Source organism: Lineus longissimus, chromosome 17 (assembly GCF_910592395.1).
Source record: "Lineus longissimus chromosome 17, tnLinLong1.2, whole genome shotgun sequence".
Classification (NCBI taxonomy): domain Eukaryota; kingdom Metazoa; phylum Nemertea; class Pilidiophora; order Heteronemertea; family Lineidae; genus Lineus; species Lineus longissimus.
In genome coordinates, this window is record NC_088324.1 from 13697073 (window position 1) to 13719707 (window position 22635).

The following is a 22635-nucleotide window of genomic DNA, read 5'->3' on the forward strand; positions in this document are numbered from 1 at the left end:
ATTTGTGTTATTATCTCCATATTTCTTGTTGTAATGATATTTCTTCACTATTATCTTGCTTAATAAACAGATCAAGCCTTATTAAGAGCATAAAAAGGACTTTATCATGTATATTATTGTATATTTAACCAATGTTAGTGATACAAATACGTTTAAAAGGCAAAACAAACAAAATAGAATGCACTTTTATTACATCGAATGGTTAATCAAATTCATTTAATGTTTTATTCTTAGTGGTGCAAGCGACACACAAATATCAGATTTGACATTTTGCCAAAGTTGACGACCTGTTTTTACATCATTTCATTTGATGGTAATTACTGGGTTAACAACTGACGTTCCATCGGTCTGTCAAACTTGAAAATGAAGACTTTAGTGATACCGATTTTGTTGTTTGTGTTTATTTCGGGAGTGATTTCTTCTGCTGCCAATGCCCCAGATATTCTGCCGTTGGAAGATGTTGATACCCAACCGCTGATCCGGGTAAATAGCGCTGCAGAAAAAATAACAGATGATGTCAAGCGTCTTGCAGCAAATACTCCAGAAATACGTGAGAGTTTGATGGACGTAAGTAGCTCTAACAACAACACCCTGTCCCTGGCCTATCTTAAGTAGTAAAGTACAACACCGGTAAATGTGGTAGTCTCTCCTCTTGTTCATACTTTATGGGCCGGAGTGGTGAATATATGCTAACAGTGATGCCAAATATCATGACACATATGTGATGTGTCTGGTGCTAACCACTCTGCCAATGATATCAATAGTATATGATCTTTTAAAATGATCTATTTTCCAGTTGCTCCAATCTTCCTCCCTGACCAATATCGCCCAGACCGTCTTTGAACAAGAGACGACACGACTTGTAGCATCAGCGTATTACAACTACAACGTGTCAGAACAATGTATCAATGATACAGAGAAGATGATTGTTGATCTGACTGGTGGCCAGCACTATGCCTTGCAAAGTATGTCTTCTCTAAACCACTAATTTTTCGAGGCAATTTATTTTTAAGGACTTTGCAAAGAACCTCCTATCACAATAATGAAATAGCAAAGAAATCTATTGGAGAAATCAAAATGTAGTTTAAAATGATCGAGTTCACAATATTGATGATGTCTGTATCTCTTTTCTTCAGTGCTGGATGCATTTGGGAAGGTTCCGAGTGGTTTGTTATCTGGACACTTTCAGTGGCCTGGGGCTTATGAGGAGTGTATGAACGTCACTTCAAACACAGGCAATTTTATTGGAAAATACTGCTCTGCCTCTATTGGAGGACTGGTGAGAAAAAGCCTTGCTTCACATTTGTATTTCACGCTGCGTATGACACACAAGAGCTTTTTTGAGGGCCACATGGCATAAAATAATAAGGTGTTGTTTGTGATGTGATAGTGTTGAGATACATGCAGACTTTCAGCCTGCAGATAATTCCCAGGATTAGACATTAACCCATCTCAGTCTGCTATCCCGTTAGAAGTCAAGGCCTTGCTCAAAATCATGCATTTCCTGTAGACCTCTGATATGTTTGTGTCAACAAGGCTCACATAGGGTCTTTTGATACCAATGACCTCAAACATTGCCCAATTTGTCAGTTGAATGGTTCCATATTACACCATCACCATATCTTGTGTGGCACCATTCATTGAAATAGTCATGATCTCATGAAGGTCGATACATTTTTGAGAACCACTAAATATAGGCCCAAAGATCAATTTGGTTCGTAGAAAATGTTGTTAACTGCTTGATAAATGAGGGTCAAGTTGAAGCGAGGTTTGAATGTATTTGTCATTGTTATATTTAGACTTAGTTGTCACAAGCATACCCTGCTATACAGACTGGAAGAACCGTCAAATGGTTACATCCTTTGTTATTTAGAGTGGCTGAGGGCACTTTTTAATGCTGTCTGTGTATAGCCAATAAAAACCTGTCCTTGTTGGATTAAAACACCCCGCATAACAAGGAATAAATTATGATAAATAGATACCTCTCATTGGGTGACGTATAGCGAAAGCACATGTACACAGTTTGGTGGAGCATGTCCGAGCAACTGATCGACTATCAACAAACACTCAGGTCAAGTTCATTTATCAAATGCACTTGAGTGTATTGATAACTGAATTGTTCCAGCTTTGTTAGTGAATGAATTGCGCAACTGAATAGGTCAGTTGTGAAATCCATTATCCACATCGCCAACAGACTTTGTACAATGTTGTAACAGGAGTTGGAACCTTAAAACCAATCCATGATATGTGTAATGCAAGTTTGATAGATGTGTGTTTTACTGTATTCATTAGTGTTGATAAGGTTTTGATTGAATCTGACAAAAAAACCGAAAATGAAAGCAATCATTCTTTTTAACGAATAGTGTTCGATGTATTAAAAGGGAGACTAGTTTTGTGTAATCTGTATTATTGAGGTTACACAGTAATTGCATGAATATCAACTTACAGATATATGTTGGGAAAAAACTGATATTTTTCGAACAAACTGTTTATGAGACCAAATTGGCCCTGTCTATGTTGTAGTGCCGACCTTTTACTTCATTTTAAAAATCAATGTGTCCAAAGATCTTAGAATTTGATGTTGATGTTGAAGCGATTTGAACTCGATTTTGTAGATGTCAGTTCTCATATCTGACAGAATGTGGGTTTATTTCTTAGGAATAAAGTGTGATCAAAATAACCTATCTCTGAATAAATTTGATTTACATGTATCATTAAATTTCCAGATTGATTTCGAATTAGCCCCTGGTCAGAAGCTCGGGATCACATTAGGGACATGTTTTCCTAGTTCTTGTAGTGCTATGGATGCTGTTGGTCTACTCAATGCAGGTAAGTGTGCTTTCTGCAGACAGTGTTTTGCTGTATCAAGCAATGCCAGCAATTGTGACGGTATTACTAGTATAACTAAATTTCAGTATTATACTCTCAAATTTAAGCATACTTCTGGCTGAAGACTGCAGACCCAAGGCATTATTTTCGTAGTCGAGACAATAACATGACATTCATGTAACAATTCAAAATATGGAACCCAATATTTGGATAATGTGGGTAGAAGAAAAAAATTGACAACACTGATGTATGGACTTGCTATCATAAGACCTGTCTGTGCCAGTCACGCTCTTCTGAGGAGTGACTTTCAATGATAAAATATTTCACATTTAGGCCAAGGGTCCATTCTGTTTAAGGTCAATGTAATCTTTGCAACTCCAATCTGCCTGAACACTTTCTCACTGTTCATAAAGCTAATACATTGTAATGTCTCATTAAACACACAGCCCGAAATTTCATTATCAAGTCATGTTATTCCCAATCATTCTCTGTGAAAATTGGCATTCATTATTTTGCCTATTCACACTGACCTAACGTGCCTAATGTCACTAATGTACTGATTTCGACATATCATAGTTCAATAACTAGGCCTCTATTATGCCCATGAAATGTCACGTGATCAGGTCAATCATTGAATGTGCTGTGGACCGGCATGACCCGAATGGCCTACACTACAGGTTGACACAAAAGAAATTAAGATGTTTTTGTGTTTATCTGAACCGCTTCTCGGAGATACAACTATCAGCTGTTGGCTCTCTCTATTGAGGACATGAGGCCCTCTCTATGGAAGTTCACAATATGACCTTTCCTTGACCTTTTTCAGCCCTCAGCATCACTGCCAATAAAACCACCGGAGTGCAGAAGGTTCATGCTGACTATGCTGTGTGTGCAGGGCCAGTTGATCTCGACAGCGGAGCTATAGCTGCCCTGTAAGTTATCAGATGGGAAGGAAAAAAATGGCAAAGTGGTTAGCGCATGGGGATTATAACAGGAGGTTGTGGGTTCCACTCCCCGAGGGTCAACTACTCTCTAGCCTGTGTGTCTTTGAACAATGGCTTAATCAAGATGCCGAACTTGGTTCTCACCTTCGAGGGGTATTATTTGTTCTCACAGAAGTAGGATTTCATTTTCAGTGTCATCATTGGCTTCCTGCTATTCTTTGTTGTCATGGGGACCCTCTATGATGCCGCCATACGATGTATGGGGATGCTCCATGAGGAGGACTCGGGAGAGGTGACAGAGGAAGAAAAGACTTCATTATTGGACGGTTCAGTCAAGATACAAACACCAAGGGAACGAGGTTGGTCCTGCATGTAGATTTTGACGACTCGTGGCAAGGTCTATTGTCTAGTCTTTGGGAGAACTAACTTGACTATTTTCTATCCATTCCTTGACCAGAACGCTTCATTTTCTTCAGTTATACATTGTTGTCTTCTCGCCCACCCATTCTTCATCATATTTGTCATAAACAGCATGTCCTCTGCACATTTCAATCACATTTCAGGAACAGTCGCGAAAGTTCTCCTCTCATTCTCGGCCATAACCAATGGCGGAAAGATTCTAACCGTCGGAAACATAAAAACAGATATCGGCTGCATCCACGGGATCCGTGTTCTCTCGATGTGGTGGGTCATCCTGGGACATGTTTACGCCTTCAGTGTTTACAACGTAGGTAAGTGATTTAACAAGCAGCAGAAAATTGACTGGAATGTTTCTATGTTTCATCAATTCTTATTATGTTATCACGTGAGATGTTTCTCACACTCTAGTGATATTCTCTCTCCTTCAGATAACCTACTAGACCTGGCTGGCGTATTAAAGCGCTTCTCATTCCAAGCGATCGGAAATGCTACATTCTCGGTGGATTCCTTTTTCTTTCTAAGGTGAGTGAGCTGGTGTATGCTTTTACTGGTCATACTATTTTAGGTTCGATACCTTGCACAGACTCATTATTTCCTTCTGGACTATCCTTTGTCAACAAGCTAGTGTTTTCATGTAGATGTAAAGCTGAGGTAGCTTGCTTATATGTGGGAGCTCAAATTCCACCCGGTCCAACATTTTGGCTCCACCCTCCTGCCCTCCATGCTAATTCTTGATTCGTTTAGCTATTTTAACAACCTGAGCCTTCCAAGCAGTATTAAACGATTGCATATTCTTTGTTCTTTTCAGTGGATTGCTTGTGACGTTTCTCATACTGAAAGAAATGAGAGCGAAGGATGGCAAAGTGAACTGGGCGTTGCTGTATTTCCATCGGTTTTGGAGGTAAGTCAAGTAGCTGCTGACGGAAGGCAAAGGAACTACATGTGTGGATGTAAAAAGTCATAGTTGACCCTCATTCTTGCATTGATTGCACTCCAACCTCATATTTGTCACAGCCTGCGGTCACCTTGGTGCCATATCAATCATTTCCAAATACCCAGAAAGTCCTAACAAACATTTTACTTGCTCCAAATTGCTGTGAATTATTGAGAGACCGACCTTATTGATTTGGTGTTGCAGTGTAGAGAATGATGCATTGGACAGGCCTGACCAGCTACGACAATATGAAAAGTTGTGGTAAATGTCTCCAAATTCTCCCAAGCAATAAAGAATTACTACAATTTGACTTTTGGTTGGGGATATTAACTTTGTTCATCTTCAGGTTGACGCCTGCGTACATGTTTGTCCTGATGTTCTACACCGCTCTGGCTAAATACATCAACATCGGACCGGCAGCATTGGTGGCAAACACACAGAAGAATCCCTGCGTGGATTACTGGTGGACTAACCTCTTGTACATCAACAACTTCTACCCGACTGACTCACAACTGGGTGTAAGCAGACATTTTTTTTGCTGTTATTGCCAAATGACTTTGATCAACATCAGGCGCCTTAATCGGTTTAAGAGCCGAGTGTCTACCAGTACATTTTAACCTCTATTAGCAATATGGGGCGATATATAATGTAATGTAGGAGGAAACTGGATACCCCAAAGGAAACTGTCACATAAGGACATACACCAACCAAGAGTCAAACTCACAATCTCAGTGGCGACAGGCACTGATGTTCATTTCTAATATCAGTCTTACCAATATTTGACTATGTGTCAGCCCATCAGTCATCACATTCAAGATAGTCAGAAAAACTGCTCTGACCACCCCAGATCACGATATATCTTCACCACCTGTCTCTGTTTCAGCAGTGCATGGGATGGGGCTGGTACCTTGCAAATGACATGCAGTTCTTCTTGATAACCCCTATCATCCTCTTCATCCTCTATAAGTAAGTAAGCTAAGATGACCTTATTGACTATTTGTTAATCCATATTTTTCAGTGCATGAATTGGGGTTGGTATCTTGCTAATGACATGCAATTCTTCCTCATCACTCCTGTGATTCTCTTCATTCTGTACAAGTAAGTTTGCATATACCGTTGGACTTGCTTTCCAACAAATGATCACCATATGACCATAACCATTAACTATAACCTTAGATCAAGTAATAACATTCTGTTTTTCTAAAAGTGTCATTATATTACTGCGGCTGCTTTTACTTTGATTTACCCATCATCGGTGATCTTATCATGACTGCTCAATCGCTGTGCACTCTTCACAAACGCTGTTGGAATTCCACCAAATAAGTGAGTTATTTTAACACTGTATTTTGCAGGAATCGAATTGCCGGATTGGCCGTGATATTTGCTATAACTGTTGCATCGTTGATCGCGACCGGCGTGATCTCCAAGGCCTACGAGCTCTCCATATTTGATGTTGGAGTGCCACCAAATAAGTGAGTTGTAGATGCTGTATTTACTTATTTACTTACTTCTTTGAAGAGGAACTAGATCACATTCAGAATCTTCAGAAATAGAATTCACTCTTTCACAAACGGTGGGGCACTGCGTCCCACCACAACAGATGTTGGTAAGATGTACTAGACCATCTGTGAAGTCACATGATGTAAATGGTATCCTCAATGGACTAGTGTGTTTTATTGTGGGAATGGCTGGCCAAACAGAACTGGGCCAGCCGTAGCCATGTGTGACCTTAAATCCACTCAGAAGATTCTGAGTCGTTATAAATACTCACATGCATTGCATGTTTCAGTGTGAATACAACATCCGGCTTTAACCAGATTTATGTCAAGCCATACACCCGGATATCGACGTATACCGTAGGAATGTTCGCAGGGTATATTCTCTACCTCACTGATTGTCAGAAGATGTTCAAAGGAGCAAGATTCAGGGTAGGTTTGCTACATTTCAAAGGAAAGATGAAAAAAAAAGTTTGTTAAGTTTAAAAGACCATCAGAGTTGTTATGGGCATTATCACCAAACATTTTAAAAGTCAGTTTCATTTCATATTTTCAGCTCTATGCGCTGATCGGCTGGTTATGCGCTGCACTGATTTGTATTTCTGTGCTCTACGGCTGTTATGGGTACGTCCATGACCAAGAAAAGATGAGCATCGATCTGTCGGCGTTCTACAACAGCGTCAGTCGATTTGCGTGGTCCGTTGGTCTCATGATTGTGGTGGTTGCTTGCGTTCATGGCCATGGAGGTAAGGCAGTTTCCTTCCTTTTCATTCCAACGTTGGTTTGGACATTCTTACTTATAAGCTGCATCCCTTGTAGTTAAATTACCCCCTTGTCATGTCAAAGTTGGTCTAAAGATGAGGAGCTCATGTGTCAGTCATGGGGGCCAGCCAACAGGGAAAACTTTCCAGTGTATAGCTCTCAATATTGCAAATATACAATTCTAAGATGTCTCCAAATCATTTATTCCACCTTCCAGGTCCTGTTGATGCCTTCCTGTCGTGGTCTGGGTGGGTACCTCTCAGCCGTCTGACCTACTGCGCCTATCTCGTTCATCCTGTCATCATTTTCCTGTATGTGATGGGTCTGAAGGAGCCGATACATTATGAAGACGTTGGTATCGTAAGTATCACAGTTGTAATCAATGATTGAGAACCAGATGTGACAGAGTTGCCTTCAAGAATTCGAATAGTTTGTCCTGTGTACTGATTGGTTGATGTGTGCAGCAAGTACACTGTGCGAGTTTATTCCGACTTTTAATTGTAGACGTTAACCAGGCATATAAACCCAACGTTAGAAGCATGTAAAAAACACTCATCCCGCCTTAGAGGAGATTTACTCGCTGGATGAAATCACCTCAAAGTTCAGAGCCAATGCTGTAGAATAAGAAGAGACTTTAATTGCGATTGCTTATGCCGAGTTCACTTTCTGGTCATGACCGGTCAACACGGGTTTTACCCTTGCATACCTGTGTCATCTTCAGAGATGCTTCTACCCTTCTTCTTCAATAATGATTCTCTCCTTCCTTTCCAGTCATACCTGTTCATAGGTCACCTCGTCGTATCGTATGCATGGGCTTTCTTGACATCTCTTGTCATCGAAGCACCAATGATGGGCCTGGAAAAAATAATCTTCAAGCGATAGATTATACAGCTACTTCATGAACTGTTGTGAAAATGTATAATGTGCTGTGAAGTTAGGAATTGTGACATTTCTGCAAATCATACTACTGTGAACCTCCATATTTTCACGACCTGCTTTAAATTTTGATGCCAAAGTTCATACTCTCCATTGATTTCTGCAGATAGATCGATTTTTCAATGAGAAAATCTTTCGATTATTTCAAAAGATGGTCATGCTTTTTTTGTAGAATGTATGAAAATGTTGGTGTTACATTGAGAATATTTTCACTGACAGTCGTGAAAGTGTATGGGTTTACAGTACCGAAGTGTATAGTATAGTATTCACCAGATTCGGTTGACATGAATGACGAATGTTTAAATGACAATTTCTATGAGTAGGAACTATCATGTGTGAATATTATGCAAAGGTAATGCTCATACATCATAGTTCCTCTCCTGTGATGTGGGTGGCTCCCCTGATATTTTAAGATGTATTATTCTTGTGTGACTTGTCCTTTAGAAGAGGCAATGATATTGGTCTCAGGAAATCAGGTTGCCAGCTGTAGTAACCAGTTACCGGTGTCTTGTAAGAAGATTGGGCAATGTTGTGATGATGTTATCATTCAAAAGGATGTAATGATATTTGTATTGTTAACTTCTTCTTTGTTAGAAGTAAAGGCCTAGCTTTATGGGAAGCCGAGTTTCTCTTACAGGATTGTACAGGCACCTCAGCTCTAAAGAACTGTTGTCTCAGAAGCTGGGCCTAGTTGTAGTTCGTAGTGGTGCTTTTTTCTATGTGCTATAGATACTCTTTCACAAAAGTAGTATATTACAACTTTGTGGACCTAGATTTTTAATAATTTTGTTGATAAAGAAACAATTAAAAGGAAAAATATATTGTTTGAAGGGCATTTTGGGAGGTGATCTCAATCTTTATTTGAACTAAATTAGTTTAAAATTTTATCATTGATTTTTGTCAAAGACGTATTATCTGTAAGTGCCATGGAAATAATGAAAAATTTTAGTCTAAACAAAATTTGGTGTCATGCAATTTTTCAACAGTCTATGATACTGTACTGTGATAGTGAGATTGAATTGTGTGGTATTTTAGATTTTGATATCTATATGATTGATTTTTAGTCTTTATGATGTCATGTTTTTAGCCTCATTTCAGAAACCATTCATGTACTGTATGTATCGTGTTTATGTGTAATATTTGTAGTTTTCACAGTGAAATAAACATAATTTTCACAGAAATAGCCTGAGGTTTGCGTCCTCACCTGAACTCCTGGGAAAGTGTAAGGTAATCCTTCTAGCATTACCCCCAGGATGGAAGGTAATATCCCCAGGGTATCTGATCCTGAAATCCTTTAAAAACGTTTCCACATGCTCAGACTCCCCACAACTGCTGCATCTCTTTACAGCTTCTAGTCAGGAATGCAGATGATGCTTCTGGATACCATTTTTCCTGGCCGTTTTCCAGCTGCCAATATTGGATTGATAGATTATGATACCTGTTTCACACTTGATTGGATTGATAAGTGGATCTACACATGATTGATTTGCACTAATTGGATTTGACTGGCAGATGTCAATCATATAAATACCAATCACATTATGGTTTATCTGCCATTTGGCAGGTAGATCAAATGAGAAAAGGATACTGAAGGAGATTTGAAGTTGAGGTAAGCAAAAAACCTTTGGTACAAGCTTGTGTGTGTGTGCGTGTGAGGGGAGGGCTTTTCATTTTTTCAGTGAAATGTCCGGGGGAAAAACCAAGTGCAAATCTTGAGGATACTTTGTCTGTCCATTCAGTGTCACCAGGGAATCATAGCATCATCCTTTCTAAAAAAATCTGTCAAATCTTTCAAAATATGAAGAAAACATGACATTATCAACAACAATATCTCTCAACATTTATTTGCATGAAGATATTCTCTATTCTTCATGACGTAATTTTGACATGTTTGCTCTCGAGTTTTGTTTTGTTTTGTCAAATTATCATGATCATTATCAGAAATATATTTAAACCTTTGCCAATATTAGTCATGATGACATGAAAATGATATAGAATTATGTAATTTAAACAAAAGTTACTGCTTGTGATGACTCAGGATTCATATTGTTATGGAATTTGTCTATGGGTGGGATTGGGGATGAAGAATTCTGGTGCGTGGACTGTCTGTTTGCTTTCAAAACTATTTCTGTCAGGTTATTTTTGAAATGTGCATCCCATGGAATTTTGAATTTTCTATGGCTTCGCATTGCACAAGAGCAATGAAAACTTAAAGGGACCATGTAGGTTATTTGACCGAATATTTGCTCATGGGACATTATTTCAGTCCAATGCGATGTGGGACATTCTGAAATCAGGTTCTCAGGTTCTCAACACATTGCTATCCATAATTAATCAAGGCACAACATTATTCTAGTGCAGAGCACTTGTAAAGACCAGATGGGGTGCATCCCATCCTTCTGGATCCACTGTAGGACAAACTCTGATGTAATATCAAACACTTCATATTCGAAAAGTTTGTGAACATACAAATTCAGAGCATCCATCCTTTGATAAATTGGTTTGGCCTTATCAAGCAGCGTTGTTTGTATGGTCAAAAACCGACAAAGACAACGTTTGATGATTTAACCGTGGGCATAAATATTGTGGATTACTCGGATAATTTGCCTAATTAGCATATTGAAGTTATGGCCTGTGGCAGCTCAATAGCGTCTGTTGACCGTTGTCTTCTCATATTTCATTGATGCGTCCTCTTGAGTATGAGAATGTGTGTGACCACGCGAGCAGGAGGATGTCGGTTGAATTGATGAAGTGAGTGTGCGTGGCGACGTTTAATTGTAGATGGACCATCTGGGAAGTTCTTCATCATCAATTTGCAAAACATTCATACCAAATCTTTTCAACTTTCAGATGAGCCTTTTTGATTATGTGGCATGGAATAATATTCTGAGACTGAGACATCCAGAAGATATCCTCGATTCTAAATGCTGTTAATCAAGGTAGGATGAAATTCTTTAAAGGTTTTTTCTAAATGAAGGGAACCCTTTTTCCAGGCCCTTCCCAGGTTAGGCCAGCTCGATAAGTTGGAACGCCTTCCGTAATTCACATGGTTCTTTCTCAACAAGTTGGGAAGCTGATTCTCCAGTGTGGTAATGCTATGCAGTCGGCATGACTGGGGAAAGATTCGTTGAATACTGGTATGTCAGATACAACCCAAAACTCAGTGCTGGCAAAGAAAAGGTTGTGTATGAACCAAGAAATAACTGAAAGTATACCTAATTACTGTCCATGCATTTCATTGTATGTAGTTATTATATGATTTGAAAATTTGGTAGTGCTAGGTTACATTCACATTGAATGAAAGCAATGACAAGATAATTTCACCCAAATTATGGAATTTTCCCCACACTGCCATAATATTTTCCCAGCTGTCCAGTTGAGAAACAAATTTCATTTTCTAATCAAAACAATCTTGGGGTATTTAGTGCAGAATTCCTTCAAAAATGTCCCAACACTGTATCTCGTTACAACAATGCCCTTTAGAGTTCAACAGTGGTGGTTTAAATTGCAACAATGGGAGTTTTGGGTTGCAACAATATAGTTTGGTGCTTAATGCCCAAGGTCAAAATAAACAGTTACAACATGGCAAGACTTTGAATGAAATGTCTGATTTTGTTTTTACAGTCTTGGGCTTATGATGTTGTGTTACATGGGTATTTTGGTTTATATTTGTGAAAGTTTGGATCTGACTTGCTGATAATTGCATCCACTTGGCATGCCTGATCCTGTCCTGGGTGATTTATTGTAACAGGGATTTGACCCATGCTAATGTCTTTCCCTCTGTGATGCTCTGTCCATGACATATTGTTTTCAACTTGCAAACCAAGTGAAGCAAAGCAATCTAGAGTCAGTTTCGAACCTGTGCTTTAAGGATCGCTGGACTTCTGAGGTATCCCCAAGCAAAATTTTCACCTGGAAACAGCATATTCTATGTAGCCCATATTCATGGCATTTGATGATGTTTCAAGAGGAAACATGTGGCTGCACAATAGCCGTCCTCAAAATACCATCAACTCATCCATCGAGCATGCTCTCAATGCTTACAATCCTGGGATCTGACCTAAATATTAAAAAATGGCGACTTTGTGATTGACAGACAATAAAGATTTAAAGCCCTCCATGACAAAGCAAGTCTCAGGCATTTCAGGGCAACTGAGTTTGACCATGTCATACGAATTTTGAAAGTTTTGGGCAATCTGAGATTTTCAGCAACAAAAGCTTGTTGGCTGTATCCAGGGGAAAGGGAACCAATGTAATAATTTTCAAGTGTATGGTCATTCATAGGGAGATTAAACAGTAAATTTCAAGGAGGAAATTTCAACCTGATCAGATACTCAGTTTAATTGATTCATTGTAAAGGCCCAATGAGTGATTGAAGTACTTTAGAAAGGAACAACAGTACATGGAACCAAAGGACTTGTATTGAGATTTTGGAAGCAGAACTTGAGAGGTTTTAAATTCCAACAGATTAAAACCACAGTAATATCCACTACCATGAGAAATTCTCACAAAAGACTCTCAATGTTTTCCCCCAGAGAAACAAATTATAAAAGGATCAAAATAACTTTAACCTGTCCGTTGGGCAAACATTTATGATAAATTTATGATATCTTGGATAATCGGTGGTATTTTCACAAGGATTTCGAAAATTCTAATATTCACTGCACATGAAAATAACCTTAATTTCAACCCTTTTGGCAAACTTTGTAAGTCATTGGTTTCATCCATACTGGATCTTAGAACCTGTGCAATATTGTATACTTTTCTCTGACCTATTGGGGGTGAAACTCACTTGATATTTATGACGGCTGCTTGAGGGTGAGGGTCCGAAAATTACGAGTCCTTTTGTCGTCTTGTTTGTAATGATGACCAACTGTGTCGGCCATTGTGATCTGCTAACTTTGGCCGGCTAAACTTGGTTATGTTGCGGCTATTTTTGTTGTTCATTGATGGCCTGATACGACAGATGAGGAAAAGAAAGCGCTATTTAACCGCTACTTCTTCTGATCTAGCTGGTGCCCTTGAAATTGGCTCAATTATCAAGTAGGGGAGAAACTGTCATAAATGTTTGTGCTACTTTTAGGTGTTGGCTCTCCAGGTATATTGGAGCCAGTAAGAGGTCTGAGGAGCAACCAGTCAAAGCAGAACATTTAAGTGGTTTATTAGCAGGAATTTCACAGTGTGGAAGATTTAGATGGTTATGGTTACATGAGGTGGGGAGGTTGCCTGGTTGGGTTATTTGGCATCTCTTCACGAGTGCATCACTATTTTGTCTGTTACAATGTAGTAGTTAAGAAATCATGACCGAACGATTCCGACTATTTAGCAAAACTAGCGGGGAAATGGGGGTTGATAATATTGCCATCCCATTATAAAAAGGGGTCTATCCTGAATCAGAGAGCATCCGATTCATGACAGAATTGTAAATTTCTTGTTAAGTTTGCTTGATGGCCTCTTGACAGACACATTTTTGAAGGACTACCTCAGAGGGTCTCTTCAGCCAGTCCAGTTTCCAGGAACAAAATCACTTGATGATGCTTGGAGATTCTTGACACAGATATGTCCGTCTCCAGCTCCTCCTAGTCATCTGTATTGGTCAGCCATTTGCAACAATTTCAATTTGAAAGGGACATCCCTCCTAAAGTCTGAGCCAGGTGAGACCGGCTAACTTTGATTGGAGCATTGTTAGTAATCACATTGTCCCTGTTGTATCAAATCAATTTAACAAGTATTCAAAACCTTGTAAATCTGAACACCCCTTGGGATGACATCCGACATTGTCATCGAATCAAGCCAGGATCTCTCAGTTGTTATGTTAACCAGGCTCGAGTCCTTTCGAGAGGCAGCCTGACATGTCAGGGGTCAGAGGTCATTTGAGACCGACTATATCCAGTGCTCACCTGCTGTGGAGACAGTTGAGAGTAGGTTAGCTGCTGTGATTTCATCTCGGATAACTTTATTCTGATTGGAGACTTGGTCTTTGTCTTGTGTCCAGACTCTTGGACTACAGCAACAGCTAGAAAAGCACATTAATTTGATAGTGGGCCCTTAACCTGGATACTAGGTGATGGAATTACTGATTGTCTGACAGAATGAAAGTATCTGGATACATTCTCGATCAAGTGATTTCGATAAAAAAACTCATCTTGGATAACAATCAGTTGGTTAATTGTGTACGTCTGTGTCTAATTTCAATCTGAGGATTTTCATTTGTTATTCATTTTTGCGATGAAGCGTTCACTTGAGAGATTTGCTGATGTCAGCTACAGCCTTCCGTTACTACCCGTGTCTGGAGGGACATGTTGGTAAGTTTACCCGATTGATCACTTGAAATGATCACTTGAAATGATAAACTTGTAAAGTAAAATGTTGGGAATCTATCGCTGCTCTGACCTTGGCGATGTCATCCAAGAAAGCAACCACCTACCGCCGGTGTTATACTTAGAACCAAGAGGGCAAGAAGTCAACTCTGAGGTACATCAGGGGCTAATCTCTAAGGGGCCAAGATGACACATCTACAATGGACCCCAGGATGTCAAATTTAAATGTCTTTTGATCATAGGCTACAAGATGATTTGAATAATGGATTCTGCTTCCCTTAATTATTCTTCCAGTTGATGGCACTGTTATAAAGTGTGGCTGTGAAGAATTCAGAGACTGTTTAGTTTGGTAGAAGTGAGTGATAGTCCTCCATTCTATCGGTAGCGTTGCCAATTCCAGCTCAATTTGGCATTTGGGAATGATTAGCCCAGGTCACCCAGTTCGCTGCTCCTGCTCTGGGTCTTGTCACACTGTCACCAAATCTAAATTGCTCAGTCTGGGTCTTGGTAGGGTCATCAGGTCATGAACCAACCTCAACCTCATACACCAACCATCCCTAACTATTCCACTGGCCATGTGTACTCGTTTCATAATACCACCATTTATTGGTATGTAGTCTAAGACTGTTTTATATCCTTTGTAGCCTACTGTCTTCTATCCAACCTCTCATCCTAATTCAACCCTGCATCTAACCTATCCTGTCAATGGCAAAGTGTAAAGTGTCTTGCCCAAGGACATTGTAATTTTACCCCAGGTGGTCTACTGCTCATCCAAAATGAAGGGACCAATTTCTAAAGGATAGGTGGGCTGTGTATCTTCTCCCATCGGAAAACCTTCTCAGTATCATCCCAGCCTCTGACATCCCCGAGCTGTCATCCCTTCGATCATCTCAAGGGGTCCTCGGCCACCAAAACAAGGGTTCCTTTCCACTCGAGTGACCCTTATGAATCAAGGATAACAGGATTTGTAAAATTGATGTCTAGTTGTCGTCCTCGTCATCCTGATAAATTGCCGTGGGTTGCTGAGATTGTTCCGGAAGTCTTGGCAGAATTGAGGGGGCTTCGAGGACAATGGGGACTATCGATTGTCCAGCATCCAGGACAATAGGGACCATTCATTGTCTGATTCCAATCTTATCGCTTTATCAGCAAACACGATAATATTTCTCAAGCTTGTCAGTGATGTTGATATCTTTGTCCCTGTCATGTTAGGCATTATTTAGATCCTGCATCCTTCTCAGATTTAACCCTTTTAACCATTTCAGTACGAGGTGGTCCGCTAGCTTTCTACGGGGTCATTCATGGCAATAACTGATGCAAAGCATTTCAACTTGCATTACAGTGGAACCTCCCTTAACGGACACCTCTCTATAAAGGACAACCTCTCTATTAAGGACACTAGTTTTGGTCCCAAATTAGTTGTTTCCATTCAATTTTACCTCTCTAATAAGGACAGCACTCATCAGTCCCGAGGGTGTCCTTAATAGAGAGGTTCTACTGAATAGTGCATTGCATCATGATGTCATGAGGTACAGGTGTTTCAGGTTGACTTGCGAAAGGTCACAGGCAGAATCAGTAAGAATCCTCCCAATAACTGTGACCAACCACACTACCAGCATCACAATGGGTCATCTTTCAAAAAATATGAAAATTCGAACATCTCAACATCATCACACAGCAACCAATTCACCTGTCACAGCCTCACAAAACAGGTACTCCAATTTTTCATTATCACGTACCCCTTGTAATTTTCCGTCAATTACCCATTGTGAGTGCATGGTGCGCCCCCAAACCCTGTGACCCCGATTTTGTATCTACGTTGTGATTTGCACAATCATATTCATGTCTTCGCTAATTCTTTTGCTTTGCAGTGAGGACTCTATTCATATTTCAAAGGAGTATTGGCATTCAGTCCTTATCTTAAGATGCTGACTGTCTTGCCACCTCATCCTCATAGGTAAGATACTTTACTTGCAGTCATTATTTGAAAAATTTTAGTGATTTGGTGGCGTGGCAGAAAATTCGAAAGATCCTCGAGAAATGGTTTAGCATTGGAGTCCTCCCCTCATGGTCAGGCATAGTTCATTGCATTGGTTGAAGGGTTTGTTGTCACTGCTCACTGGTCAAATTGTTGACTTATGAACTTTTAAGAACTTTTTATGATCATAGTGTTGAGCTAACCTGCATCATGGGCCTCTCCCTGGCATACCCTTGGGGGGAAAAGGAAGGATTTGTGACTCTGACCACCCCTGCTCCACCCAGCCATAGTCCTTGCTAAGTCAGGGCAGAAATCCATGCTGCTGGCATGGTTTTGTTTACTTGTTACCTTAGGATGATCATCTCAAAAGGGCTACAGATTTTGTTTTATAATGACACAATTATGACCTGGAGTCTAGTCAGTCAAAGATGTTTTGATTGTGCTTGAGTGCAGGAAGGATTTGTGACTTACTCCATCCAGGGTATTGTCCTCCCTAAGTCAGGCATGGTCCTTGCCTATTCAAGTATTTCAGGACATGATTCGGTGGTTCAGGCAGGGTTTGTGGTCAGACTGTTGACATTGGAACTTATGATGATAAAGATGTTGAACTAACAGATTTCTTGGCCAAAATCTTAGAGGAGAATTGATGGCTGTGATTTTCAATATGTTCTATTTTGGAAAGAGTCGTCAGTGTCTTGCTGGCTGCAGGCCTTTGCCTCTGTGTGCTAGTTCACATTGCTTCCTATAGAACATCAACAAAATAGAGCATATGGCCCAACAAGGAGGAAATAATGGTTCTAAGCCTCCACATCCCTGACCCCATGCAAGGAAGTCTGGGCTGGGAATGTGTTGTTTCCACTCAATTGCCCATGGGGGCGGGCCAACCTTAATCACAATCAGCGACAACAGTTCTTCATGAAAACTTCCCTTTCTTAGGAGGCAACAATAATGAGCGACCTCACCCAGTATAATCAGTGTCCTTCGTTTTCACCTGGTCTTTTCATAATGGAAAATGGGAGTCCTTGGCTCTTGTTTATTTTCAACAAAGCGGGGAATAAATTGGAGTTAATCTTAAGGGGTTATACTGCCATTTGCAGCCGGCAAATCAGCTAGTCAGCTGCCTTCGTGGAGCTGAAACAATGGCTGTGGCATTGCTATACCTCTTCATGAGAGCAGCCACTTTGGACTAGAGGCTCGGCCTCTTGGTTAGCAATCAAGCAGTCCCTGGTTCAAAACCCACAGCCAATGACAGTTGGTGTGAGACTCTGGGGCTGGGAGAAATCGGGAACTTGAAAGGAAGCTCGTAAGAGGTGGAAGGGCTTCAGGGCAATAAAATTGCAGTTTTCTCTGCCCTAAGGTCCAGGTCCAGTAGCTTCTCTGTGTGGCACACTGATAACCATCTTGTCAGAGGATAATCAGCCCCAAAGGTTCCATGGTGTCCAGTTCCTTGTTTTTCCCTGGGGCTAGTTTGAGGGTCACAATGTCTCATGGAACTAAACTGTAGCTTGAAAGAGTGCTCCGAGGAAATCGAGGGGTGCATGTTTGGAAATTGTAGGTTCCAGGAACTGTGTTGGGGTTTTGGTTGGTAATTATTGGATACCATGTTTCAGAGTTCCTGTGAACAATAGTTAATGAGAGAGTGAGGGTTGTTAGTGAAATTAGCCGTTTTACTTGCCAGAGGGTAGGCCTCAATCATCCACAAATGTTTGATACAGTTCCTGCCAATGATCAAAACTGCTTGGGGCTTCCAATGTCTCAAGGTTACTCAAATTTCTTGGGGGCACTTGGCCTATACCCCCAGGGCTTCAATCACAGTTCAGAGGGACAGACTCGAGGTCCATTGTTGACAAATTCGCTGCCACCATCACCCCAGAGGCGGCAGCCTTAGATCTTCAAGACAGTCTTCAAGTTGACCCGCATTGAAAAAGAACACATTTTCATTACACGATGTGACCTATGTTACATTTTAGGTAACAACAATGAATTCAGAATCCTGCTCTGCCTTTTCAGGCTTTTAGCATCTGTGATCAAATTCAATAATGGCCACATGCTTCTGTCACCCTTATTGAATATAGGATGCAAGAGGTTGTCATTCTATTGTAGAATCATATCGGAATCGATCTGTAACCTCAAATTCCTTTAGATTTCTTAATGATATTCAAAGCTTTTGAGAGATATGCTCTGTCCTTCCTTGATTTCTTTTTGGTTGCATAGTCTCTGGAGTCATGTTGACTAGCACATAGAATATGTACATGCATAGTGAGCAATCTGGTATCAATCTATGTCACGCTGTGGTGAAACTCAATTCAACTTACCTTCCAGTCAATTTCACTCAAGAAAGAACTAAAATTCATATATTCAAATTGATTTATGAAGAGGAAATTTGATTCAAGTTATGTTGAAATTGCTTTAATGATATTCTAATCGCTTTTATCGCTTCCTTCTTTTAATTCATTGACAAGATTTAAAATTCTTTCTTGTGAAATTGTTCGATTCATAACCGATTGTAATGCAGGCACCCAAGGTCGCAAATTGCCTCTGGATATTTCTGTGTTCTGTTGTATTTTTGGCTGATCTGGTAGCCGTCAAACCTCTAGGGCTCTGACGCAGGGTTACGATATGTTTTTCCTGGGATCCATGATTCAGAGTCAGAAATGATGGCTTTTCTGATTGGTGGATTTCTGATTTGGCGTTTTGTTTGGCCGAGACTGGATTTCGAAGATTTTTTTCAACGACATTGGATCCGAGGTACATGTTGTTTCTGTATGCAATTCTGTTTTTATGAATCTTTACCAAAGGTATTTCTAAGGATATTTTTTATGTGACTTTGGACATCTCGTTGTCACTACAAAAGAGGTAAGTGGTTAAAGCAACCATCTAGGCCTAAATCCTTCATGCTTGAGCTAAGGTCTGCCCAAATCAATTTTACTAACCTTTGCTTTTTTCATATTGCTAGCCAATATGACGTATGATCAGATGATGCAGTCTTTGGAAACAGCCTCCTTTAATACTGCAGTCAGCAACATGTCCCTCCCCTTGCATTTTGAATATCAGTAGTTACCCAGTGCAAACGGAAGAGCAGCCTCTCGGTCAAAGTTTGAGAAAATGTTTCTCAAATTTCGATAGCACTCTGCCCAACACTTTTGATCATTGAGAGTGAAATCTACCAAGAAATGGCTCAAGAATGCAGAAAAACCCATCATCCTAAATCACAATAAAACATTTTGTGATGTCCCCAAATGATCATTACCTCTGGTTCCGCTCCCTCCCCTTTCATCAGCCATTGAATTCAAGTCACTTTTTTGGTGACAGAGGCAAGGATTTTATCACCAAAGGCGACAGTTTCACATTGTTGTCTGGTGCTAAGTCGCAGGGGCTAATCACCACTTTACAAACATCAAAAACCTTTTAGGCCACTTGACCCAACCTCCATCAGAAAGCGTTTAGGACCCTTGACAAAAAATTAGGGGGACATCAAAGAGTGCTGAGTATTTTCGGCTTCTAGGGGTCTTAAACAAAGGTTAATAGGACCCCTGCGTAAGATACTTGAAGACCTTTTTTGGCCACTTTCACAAAGGTTAGCACCCTGCATAAGCTACTTTGCTTCTGCCACCTCTCTTGAAGACTGAATTCAAAATATTTCAAATCCTCCATGAAGACATTTCAGAAAAAGGGATTTGAAAGGAGAGGCACATTTCTGGCACACTCTTCACACCTTATCTTCTCAGGTGGGCCACTTGAGAAACAGCGCTAAGTCTGGTATATCCCGAGCATGTTTTGCTCCTTCCTTCTTAAGAATGATTCCTGGGGCTACGTCTTTCAAAAATATTCGTTTCCCTTATAGTATAGGCCTATTTTACCTCTATTTTCCTCCCCTTTTAATTTTAGCAAAAGGCGGGCTTATATATTTTTGGATTTAGTCACACCAAGGAGGTAGATCAGAGGCTTGTTTATATTGGTGTGACTTAGGCTTCCTTATTCCCGCCTTTAGCAGGCTTAGTGACACTTGAGAACCATTTTATACTGGACTTTTGCTTTTGGTTGAAGTGGGGAGGGAACTTCCTCTGATTTTAACTGATCTGGGCCCCTAGGCTAAAGCCGGCCTGATTAATTGAAACCTTCAACCACCTCCCTGATCCAACAAAGACGTGTCTTCAAATTTTGAAAATATGTTTCAGTTATACAGTGTATACAATGGCATGTGAATTCCCAGAGTATGCTGGTGGGGACAGCAGAGAACTTGACTTTTAATGTTTGGGCATAAGCTCTCCCAACAGTCTAAAAATTCATAATATTGGCTGAATTATCATTCTTCTATAAACAGCAGATGTACTTGAGTTTTAATATTTTGTTTTCAGATTTCCCAACAATCAGAAAATTTATAATATTGGGAGCTTATCGGAAATGCTTTAAAAACAAGAGAGACCATGCATGATAATCAGTACACAATACCATTAATAAGGTTAATAAGATGGAACTTATAATTAACCTGGAAATTAATAAAGCAGACTGCCAAGGGCTATGAGGGTCAGCTGTGTTTTTGGAGCTAACCCTTGATCTTGTAACCCCCGAAACAATATTTAAACGTGAGCAGGAAGTTCCTTTTCATCAGATTCTAAAAAGTGCAATTAGTATTTTTTATAAACACATGATTAGAGGTGTAAAATAATTGGTAGATTTGATCTCTGCTTTATGCTGGGTGTTAAAATAGTTACATGTATGAAGAGGTTGTATTCTTCTTGGTTTGATAAAATGGACTTGACACATCTCATGCCACACGCAACAGGCAATCGAATACTGGCATGAGCAAAGAAAAAATATCTGCTGGATCTCTTGATTACATGTCAATCGACTTCCACAACAGCAGATGGGGAAGACATCTGCATCTTACCCCCAATACAATCAAAATAAGTCCGAGGTCGGACTTCAAAGCCATGGTGTCATGGCAGTGGCCCTTTCATCACATGCAGTTGTGCAAGACACTTTGTAATGTCCCCCTGCCCAATATTCACTACACTCTGTCAGTACCTCGTTGGGGTGGAAACGTCATAAAAATAACAGTATCTATGATAATTGCGACCACAGAGTTGAATGTTCCCTGGGGTCCATCGTCACATCAACTACTCCTCTCCATCGTACTTTCAACCATTCTCTCCCCAACCCTTTCCTGTTACAACCCTCAACTGGTCAACCAATTATTAAATCATCTTTGTTTTATGTTCACAGATCTGTAAAACATTGTTTTATCTTTTCCTGTGTTAACCATTATTGTTTAACAACACAAATGTATGCAAAATTGGGATGTCGTTATTTGACGTTATTGTTTAAAAACATGCATCTGTATGACTTCACACCAAAAACTTAATCATCCCAGGAGGTGTTGATGCTTTTGTTTCCTTGGCAAGTTTTGTGATGCGGGCAAGGGAGGAGGTGATGATCCCAGGTTTAGTGGTGAGGGAGGGCAGGATCAGGGCTAAGCAGGGTCAGAGGTGGTCGCGGTCCACAGCTTATCCAAAAAGCCAACATTTCTGCTCCAAGAGGTAGCATTATAGGGGCTAAAAAGGGCCAGAACAATGACGAAATGGTTGTAGCCTGGGGTAATACTGGGCCAATATGATATGCTTGGGTGATGAGTGGTCATTGTTCCACGAATGGAGAGGGTTTTTGAGGAGTATGGAGCACAGATTGCCCCAGACGGCTTGACAGTTAAGAACAGTTAAGGATACTCCTGATAGACAGAACATTCTCTCTTTACTGTGTTTGTTTCAACTTTTGGTAGATTAGGTTTCACCACTTTGTGTCATCTGCAGTTTGAACGTGTTACTGGCCTGACCACCGCTATTACTTTCATACAGACTGAATCATTGACGACTGGTTCCTTTCCAAAACAGTAATAATGTTTCTCGTGGAATGACATTCCTGGACTGGATATTGATATTCTGGACTTTTCTCGACGGCTTGATTGGATTTACTATTTAGTGTTTGGGATCATTTCGACCATGGTTGTCCAGACACAACG

At 40.2% G+C, this 22635-nt stretch overlaps 2 protein-coding genes across 3 annotated transcripts in view; both read left to right on the plus strand.

Annotated features, from left to right (window-relative positions):
* Nucleotides 1–260: 260 nt before the first annotated feature.
* Nucleotides 261–8266, plus strand: LOC135501375 (nose resistant to fluoxetine protein 6-like). 2 transcript variants are annotated; one of them, XM_064793455.1, is made up of 16 exons: nucleotides 261–567; nucleotides 797–965; nucleotides 1137–1279; nucleotides 2727–2829; nucleotides 3653–3758; nucleotides 3963–4129; nucleotides 4334–4501; nucleotides 4619–4712; nucleotides 4999–5091; nucleotides 5471–5642; nucleotides 6011–6090; nucleotides 6477–6596; nucleotides 6914–7052; nucleotides 7177–7366; nucleotides 7600–7742; nucleotides 8154–8266. In XM_064793455.1, the coding sequence occupies exons 1-16, from the start codon at nucleotides 364–366 to the stop codon at nucleotides 8262–8264; spliced, it is 2202 nt and encodes a 733-aa protein (XP_064649525.1). In that variant the 5' UTR covers nucleotides 261–363; the 3' UTR covers nucleotides 8265–8266. The 2 variants fall into 2 exon arrangements, with proteins under 2 accessions (XP_064649525.1, XP_064649524.1); XM_064793454.1 differs by lacking the exon at nucleotides 6011–6090 and adding an exon at nucleotides 6143–6222 and having other exon boundaries at nucleotides 262–567.
* A 2430-nt stretch (nucleotides 8267–10696) lies between these two features.
* Nucleotides 10697–22635, plus strand: part of LOC135501812 (uncharacterized) — a 32430-nt gene continuing 20491 nt past the window's right edge. Inside the window, exon 1 of the mRNA XM_064794140.1 lies at nucleotides 10697–11257. The gene's annotated coding sequence lies outside the window, so the exon portion shown is untranslated. The remainder of the gene's footprint in view (nucleotides 11258–22635) is intronic.

What these genes read in the sequence shown, in the direction of transcription:
- LOC135501375 (XM_064793455.1), top strand. Translation starts at nt 364, where the DNA reads ATGAAGACTTTAGTGATACCGATTTTGTTGTTTGTGTTTATTTCGGGA. An exon ending in AGCGGAGCTATAGCTGCCCT is followed by an intron (nt 3,759 to 3,962) that starts GTAAGTTATCAG and finishes TTTCATTTTCAG; the next exon opens with TGTCATCATTGGCTTCCTGC. An exon ending in CGACTGACTCACAACTGGGT is followed by an intron (nt 5,643 to 6,010) that starts GTAAGCAGACAT and finishes CTGTTTCAGCAG; the next exon opens with TGCATGGGATGGGGCTGGTA.